At 37.1% G+C, this 8,345-nt stretch overlaps 2 protein-coding genes across 2 annotated transcripts in view; one reads left to right on the top strand and one right to left on the bottom strand.

The window, feature by feature from the left end:
* Positions 1 to 8,345, top strand: part of LOC134678556 (probable nucleoporin Nup54) — a 294,899-nt gene that overhangs the window by 219,285 nt on the left and 67,269 nt on the right. The window lies entirely within an intron of this gene.
* Positions 1,080 to 3,033, bottom strand: LOC134678072 (uncharacterized). Its single transcript, XM_063536514.1, has 2 exons — positions 2,354 to 3,033; positions 1,080 to 1,937 (listed from the first exon to the last, which is right to left on the bottom strand). The coding sequence occupies exons 1-2, from the start codon at positions 3,021 to 3,023 to the stop codon at positions 1,720 to 1,722; spliced, it is 888 nt and encodes a 295-aa protein (XP_063392584.1). The 5' UTR covers positions 3,024 to 3,033; the 3' UTR covers positions 1,080 to 1,719.

Here is an 8,345-nt window from a genome sequence, read left to right as displayed (position 1 = left end):
ACCTTAAACCCTTATTTGTTAGCATTTCATTTCGTGCTTTCATTTTGGCTGGCCAAGTTATTCGGTCTAATAGGTAAAATGGCGAAATATACCTGAACTGTTCCAATATTATGACTAGAAATGCCGGCGTGCACATGGCGTGCATATTTTAGGATGGTTAACTTTACCCACGTGATAAAATAACTGTCACCTTTTTGGCAGCGCGCGATTCAAAGTAACGTACACTGTGTTTATTATCACACTTGACTCTGCCACGTAGACAATTAATGACCATCAGACCCGTATTAAACAACTAGAATGTGATAAATACAAGGATTTTAACATGAACATGCTAAAATGTCATCATGCAGCTCATTCCGAACTGTGTATTCAAACGCATCGTAGTAGATAATATTATGTTCAGAGGGCCTACCGCGGACCACGTTCGGCGTGTTGCCTCTCTGTTGCACCTGTGAATTCGTACGAATGTGTGACAGGAAGGCAACACGTAGAACGTGCTTCTCGGTAATACTAGTTCATGGTTCATCTTAGTCGTTGTAATTGACGGTAGGCCAGAGAGATGGCGCTGAACACAAGAATATCCGAGGCCCTACATCGAAACAAGACTAAAGAGTAAACAAAGTATGGACTCGTATTTTTGGCTGTCAAGTCCCAAAGAATTAATTCTATTTTTGTATTTCTGTTTTTATTTTGTAATGTTTTTGCCCCATATCGACAAACTCTCACATTTTTTCGTGCTTATTTTTAAAAAGTAACGGGAATTTTATTTTTATGTAGGTACAGTCAACTGTAAAAATATGGGTGAAGCCAACTTATTCAAAATATGTCCCATAGTTGTTAATTCGCTGACATAAGAGCTACGGGAGTAACATATGGGGCATATTTTGGAGATGATTTGTGCATCCATATTTTTACAGTTACGGCTGTACGTTAAATAGTTACGGTTTACGTTTTGCCTAAGTATTTAAATTTTGTCAAATGTTTAGAGTTTTTCTTCGGAATGGTATCCTACAGCATAATCCACGTTCTGTTCTACCATGGATGTTTATGTTTATATGACTTTAAATAAAACGCAAATATAAGCTGATTAACATGTTATTTATTGATTTTTCAAGGTCTGATAAAAGTAACGTTTCACACTATTTGAATGTAACCATCAAGTTGAATCCTGTTCAGTTAAAGTGTTGCAAAAGTCGTATTGGCATTCTTAACAAGCAGGCTTAAAAACATGTACAATTTTAAAAGTTTTTCTTATATCTATATAATTTTTAATACCTACGCTAAGTAAACAAAGAAAGGAATATAAGTACTTATCCACGAATTTCTACATACTAAACAATATTTTTTTGTATTTTTTGTTTTAACATATTTTGGTATTAAAATACCTGGTATATAAAATTATTTGATTACATTTATTGTACTAATCGGTTTCAGAAGACCGCTAACATAATGAAAATAAACACATTTGTATAGTTGATCTTCGTGAGATCTTCGACTGGCCTCATGCCCCGCCTGAAAATGCAGTTGCCCGTGTAAGTAGATGTAATTAAGGTAAACGTAATAGTGCTCGACATGCTAATTAATTGCTGTCACCTCTATTGACAATGACTTAAGTTTCAAGATGACATAAGTATACTGGTTCCGCGTCGAGTAGCAGTACGTTTACCTTATGTTGCATGGCCGATGGAAATGAACACTAAAACGTAGATAGTTCAGTGTTTAGCCCCATCGGAGAGGCTGTCCGGGCGGGCGGAGGTGCGAGGCGCGCGTCTCGGCGGTGAGCGGGCCGTCGCGCGTGCCGTCCGGCCCGTAGAAGGCGAAGGTGTGCCTGCGCGTGGGCAGCTGCCGGCCCTTGTGAGACAACGCCTGCAGCCGGCTCCAGAACGAGAACAACTTCTTTTGGACTTCCTCCGTTTCTCCCTCTTTTATCACCAAGTCTGTAACAAAAACAAACAAAAAAATGTGGTTGTGCAACGTGGAGGGAAAGTAGGCAATATTGTAAATGCTCCGTAGTGTATTAGTTACAAGTCTGTTATGATGTGTAAATAGTAAATAAATTAATAAATCGCCCAAGCAAGAATTGTGTTATTCGTCAAGTGGAGGACTATAAACCTATTTATGGTGCTCTCATTTACGAATATAGCAATAGCTTTAGCTACCAACTATAAATGTAATACTAACCATAACCCCCCTGAATTTATATTTTTTACAATCACTCAAGACCACTTAATTAGTTTTGATTGAGGATATTTTTATCAAGGCATTTATTAAACCTATATTCCGGTTATAATCGATTATTCAGTGGGTATTTTTCAATGTTTATTTAAGTATTGGTGAGATTTAGGAAACTTACCAGGGATCTCTTTTTCGCCCGTTTCTTCTGTCTCAAATCTTTTACCCCTTTGTTCTACCGAGGGGATAAATTCGTTCGTGTTCAGCTTCTCTGGTTCAGCTTGCCAGTCTAAAATATCTGTAACAGTCCAAGCCGCGTTTTGTGACGATGGCCGTGCCATAGCTTTGTAAAGGCAGTTCTGATGATTTTGGACATAATCAAAAGGACTCGTTGTTGCCATGTACGCATCGTACATGTAGTAAGCTTGATCGTCTTGTATGATTACATCTTTGTTTCGCAAATACAACGTTTTAATCGTAGGAAGAGGGATTTCATAGCGAAGGGCTTCCTCGTTGGTATTAGGGTCTTGCTCATGCAAATAGTTCAGTTCGAAGTCTTGGGGTTGAAATTGATATGATTTATCTTTTAAATTGTCATGGTGCAGGTCAGCACCGGGAGTTTTGGTGACATAATCGTTGTACTGTTTATTGTCAGTGTCGAACATCCAGTTGGCCTCACTATTGAACAGCCTCCTCAGGACGTCGCATTCGGATAGCGTGCTATGTGTATCACTAGTGGACTGGTCAGAGGCGGGGTCGGGGCCCGGTTGTAGGGGCGGGAGGCGCGGGAGTAGAACCCCCGTCGACAGGGTCACGGCGGCTAGTAACAGCATGGGGATCAATCGCCACATCTGGAACAACACCAAAAAAAAATTGTAAATGATGATGATGGTGAAAGGGATAAATAAGCTTGCTAAAGAGTGTGATAATTTTTTGCAAAAAAGGCTAGGTCAAACACGTATAGTTTCGCTTTGGGTTTCGTCTATGCAATAATATGTCTATGCAAAATTACTCCGATTGGCCACCACAGATCATATGTCCCGGTGGGATAGAGGTTCTCATCATTTAAAGGCCATAATAGAGCAACAATTGCATTGTGTCAAGGGACTATATATCCGTATTCACAAATACCTAGAATAACTAAATAGGTATTGCCAAAACTGATAGTCAAATAAAGGTTCTTTTGATTTATACGTCGCTGCACTCCACGGGATGCAGATGCAACGAAGCGAATATACTGATACTTTCGTCTTCTTTAAACGGGTACCTACATTCATTTATATTTATTTCTTGAACTGTGTTATTTTTTTTATTTGAACCACAATCATCAGTTTATACTTGTAGTCATGTTTGCGTTTAAAGGAAATGCATAATTTTCATTTTTACTACCTAGTTAATTTCACGGGATCACCAACGTTGACTATTTAAATTCAAATGTCAGAAATTAATTTGCTCCTGACTTGAGAATATTCATAAACAGGTTGTCCTCTAGGCGAAGGGGTTAGTCAGCAGCCGATAATTTGCATATCTATTTGCCTTGCTTGCACAAGGTAAAACTTCAGGCCCACGGCTGAGTGAGTGAGTCGTGATTAAATAAAACCCTTTGAGACGAGATGCCAGCGGAAAAACGTTTTATATTAAACGTTAGTTGAGTCGACGGTGAGAGCTGACTAAAGTCAGACCAAGAATAGTCTGTAGCGGATTTGATAGCCCACGCAGTGAAAGTGTTATACTTCTATGAAATTATGACGTATAAATGACACTTGCACTGCGTGAGCTATCAAATATGCTGCAGACTTTAATTTGGTCCGACTCTATACAGGGTGATTCATGAGACGTGAGCAGGACTAATCCTGCATACTCAGTAACTGATAATTGATCGATCACTGTCGTATTTAGGTGAAACAACCACACTTTTTCCTATTATTTAACTTTTTGGTGAGGGCAAATTTAATTCTCTACAATCATGGTCACCCTACAAGACCTAATTAATAAACATGAAACCTCTTTAACCGTAATGACAGCATTTTGATTACGAAGAAGATAAACTGTCAAACTTGAGTGATATACGACTTTTCAAAAGTAACCAGACCGTGATGACAGTGATGACATTCAATTTGACACAGAATATCGGTAGTTTAGTATTCTAATTTTAGGGTGACCATGCATGTCGTAAATAAATTAATAACTTTTTCTTTTCAACACGACTAGAAAATTAACATTGACCTCACTAATACTGATACGAAACAGTTGCTTATAATTTACGAAATGAGCAGTGTTAGTCCTGCTCACGTCTTCTGAATCACCCTGTATACCTACTGACACTCGCGGTGATGATAATAAGTAGAAGTATTAAATTACACTTTATCTTATTAGCTTTAAACGATCAATTCTTGTATATTAATTAATTAATTTATATCTATATATGTATATTTCGGGGATCTCGGAAACGGCTCTAGCGATTTCGATAAAATTTGTTATATGGAGGTTTTCGGGGGCGAAAAATCGATCTAGCTAGGTCTTATCTCTGGGAAAACGCGCATTTTTGAGTTTTTATATGTTTTCCGAGCAAAGCTCGGTCTCCCAGATATTGTTTGATTAATGTACATATAGTATATTATGCAATAAGCATGGTATTACAATTGTAAATGAGAGAAAAATAAACACCCATCAGTCCCATCACCCATCACGAAAAGTTGGAGGTAATGTTTCAAACAGATTGTTTGAAAATCGTTACCGGGATTTAAATTTATATTGTGCACGTAAAAGGGAAAAAATTAGATACGGCCACGTAGGATGAAATAGCTCATCAGTCTGTTCGTGCAATTTACGTATTCCCACAGATAAAACATCCTCTTCCTAGTCTATGCGTATTCCTAACGAGTCGATGACAAATTAGAATGCAATAAAGGTGATAAATACGCGTTGCGAGCATTATTTATTAATGATAATAGCTTTTACACTGTGGGAGTAAGTTGATTATAGTTTTATGACGATTTATAAGTCCACAAGTATTTCATATATGATTATACACCAAGTAATTACGAATTATGTTTAAGAAATACTGCTAGACTTAGTCATTAAGAATAGACTTTTGTAAGTTTGTAAGTTGTAAGGCTTTATTTTAGGTGAATGGGTTCGTTCTATTAGTTTGCATTGGAATCGGATTATTTTTTCTGTTTCCGTTCATCCAGTCCTGCCAATGCAAGAAATCATAAACTCGTAGAGCGCGGCTCACCCAAATTGAAACTGTAACACTCACTCACTTACAGCTTAATGTAATGTAAGCGTGATTCCTAATAAATAGTAATTTTTATCGCTTGTAAAAATTGGTTTGCTCAGAAATGTAGAAAAGTTTTGCATTAGGTATAGGTACTACTTACAGGAGCATTCCACGGGCGGTCCAGTACAAACGCATTTTGTTTCATGTATTTGAATTTTTTTATCGGCGTTTATATTAGATGATTATTTTTCTGTGCATAAGTATTTTTGACCATTTGTTCGCGAATAATAATATAGAACGCGAAAAGAAAATTCGCGTTCGAACGGGACAACGGTAGATAATTTCATGGAATGCTCCTACCACTGCACTGTTTAAGACGAAACCGGAGCTGAGTTTTAAATATTTTAGGTAAATATACCCGTCTCGCTGACGGAAGTGGCTCCTAAAACTAGTGCGATAAGGAATAGGCGAAAAATCCTGCGTACAAATCTCAAAAATCGAGGTTTCGTACTGGACTGTTTCCTCCTCCAAAACTTAACTAATCGTAACCAAGTTTGGAAATCTAAATGATTATGAAATTATCTGTGTCGGACAGTTTTGCTTTTTTGGCTAATTGATATCAGTTTTGGATACTACGCCTCTCATTGCGGCATAGTCAATGAGGCCATTTTTACCATTTTTGAAGGGCTCTAGCGCCTTAAAAAAATATCAAAAAAAGCAAAACGGTCCGACACCGATATTGACAAACTTAATCTGTTTTGAAAAAATCATTGCTCTAGCATCAAAACCCACAGAGGAAACAGTCGAGTACGTTTGTATGGAGAAATGACCACTCCTATTGGCTCTTAAAAGCTTGCGCACTGCGCGGTTATAGATTAACTTCTTCCTGCAATGGCTCCGGCATAAACTCCTTGCTTCTCACGGGATATCAGATTTTTCACGTGAAAGATAATGACCTTTACTTGAACTTACTATCAGGCCGTGTGCTCGTTTGCCACATAAAATTGTTTCTCGCTAAGTTATATCTTGTATCTACACTATATTATGTTCCTTACCTCCCACATAATAGTTTACCACTTGACAGAGCGGTCGTCATGGGAATTGGACCGCGAGGTAAAAGGTAACGACGGTTTACATAACAATTTGGCCCAAAAATGGGCAAAAGAGCCCGAAAGGGGTAACCGATGAAACGAAATTGCGTACAACTAAAATGTGGACGTGTTGATTCTGGATTAGATTTTTGGTCAAGGCGACGACAGCCACCTAAAGTTGATTGATCACACAATAAACAGACGTAAAAACCTATCGCTGAAATTGTATTGACTAATCATAATAAAACTTTTTATCTACTTCCATATCATAACTTCCCTATAATATGATCAGAAGCGATAAGCTAATGGCCCGTATTAATAGAACTTCATCCGTAATTTAATCGTAATTTTTACTTTATGTTATCGATATATAATCGATATTTTAATTACTTTCAATTTAGAACATCTCTGATAAACAAAGAATTTTGATTTGGTCTCTATTCTAATATTAGTCGAGATGACTGTTTATTCAAAATGAAGTGTCAGTTGCAAACAATCTCGACAAATCTCGCTTGTTTCTTGGTATCAAACGATATGGCAGTAGGCCGCCAACTCTAGTTGGTCTCTGAATTATAAAAATAAACTACTTACGGATGCGTGTCATGCGTGAAAAAAGTTTTCATTTGCCGCCATTTGTCGTTTAGAGTCAGACCAAGAATAGTCTGCAGTGGATTTGATAGCCCACGCAGTGAAAGTGTTATTTTAAACGTCAAACTTCTATGACATTTTGATGTATTGACACTTGCACTGCGTGGGCTATCATATCCGCTGCAGAATTTTTTTGGTCCGACTCTAGTAGGTTTTGTTGAAGCTTATGGATATGAATGTAGATACAGCTGTGTGTGTAACTGTACGCATTAAAATGTGTGATCCTTATTCATTTCATAAACCCATCACACTCGTATTCTAGTGCCTTTTATTATGTAGCAATCACATAAAGTACTGTTATTTACTTTGTCTAATTCACACTTTATATCAAATAAAACACTTTTTTGAGAACATAAGCATCTCCAATAGTTGTGTTAGCACACAACATGAAAGGAAATATTTTGTTCATAAAACGCCGTATTTCATGAGCTACTACGACTAAATAGTTCAAAACGTCTACAATTATTGCGTCATTTAATTGTATTACATTCTTTGAAGACTTTTCCGGCGTACAATTAATAAAAAAATCAAAAGCTCTGATTGCTTTCACACCTTAAATACACCCACACCTTAAAGATTTATTCAACATAATTTAACGCAAAAAAGTAAAAAGGTTTAAAGCAAGTGTAAATATTCTCAGGGCAATTAAGCTCGTGTTCAGCGATCAAAAGAAAGCTTGGAAAGGACTCAGTTGCGATTCCCACAATAGGGATGTTGGTAACCGGTGTTATATTTTATGAATTTCTCTAGTAAAATCAAAAATGAGGGAACTATTTTATAACAAAAGAATTAGTTATAATAAAAGATACAAGACCTCAGAATTTAGTTCTATTTTTAGGGATAATTTAATTGATATGTATGAAAGCAAAACGCAATAGTGATAGGTCATTAGTCTGAGATAGTTCGTGAAGCGGGTTTTTGCGCGGTGGTAAAAGGCAGCATAGTTTATACAGGGCGTCCCACGGCTATGCCACATGGAGGGAAAGTACCCTAAATATTGTAGATGGAACATTTTACTGAAAGAAGACATTATTTTAATTTAAAAAACAATTTAAACTGCATACATATATTTTTAAATAATGACATGGTTGAACAGGGAATCGAACCCGCCACACGAGAAAAAAAATCATCTGTAGCTTTATCATACCGATCGAAAGGCTTGATCATAAGGATTATTTTTTGCTAAAGAACATAGTGTCAGAAACAAAAGG

Source organism: Cydia fagiglandana, chromosome Z (genome assembly GCF_963556715.1).
Source record: "Cydia fagiglandana chromosome Z, ilCydFagi1.1, whole genome shotgun sequence".
NCBI classification, from domain to species: domain Eukaryota; kingdom Metazoa; phylum Arthropoda; class Insecta; order Lepidoptera; family Tortricidae; genus Cydia; species Cydia fagiglandana.
The sequence above is the reverse complement of the archived record's forward strand: the minus strand, read 5'-3'. Positions and strand labels throughout refer to the sequence as shown.

What these genes read in the sequence shown, in the direction of transcription:
- LOC134678072 (XM_063536514.1), bottom strand. Translation starts at nt 3,023, where the DNA reads ATGTGGCGATTGATCCCCATGCTGTTACTAGCCGCCGTGACCCTGTCG. An exon ending in GGGCGAAAAAGAGATCCCTG is followed by an intron (nt 1,938 to 2,353) that starts GTAAGTTTCCTA and finishes TTTTTGTTACAG; the next exon opens with ACTTGGTGATAAAAGAGGGA.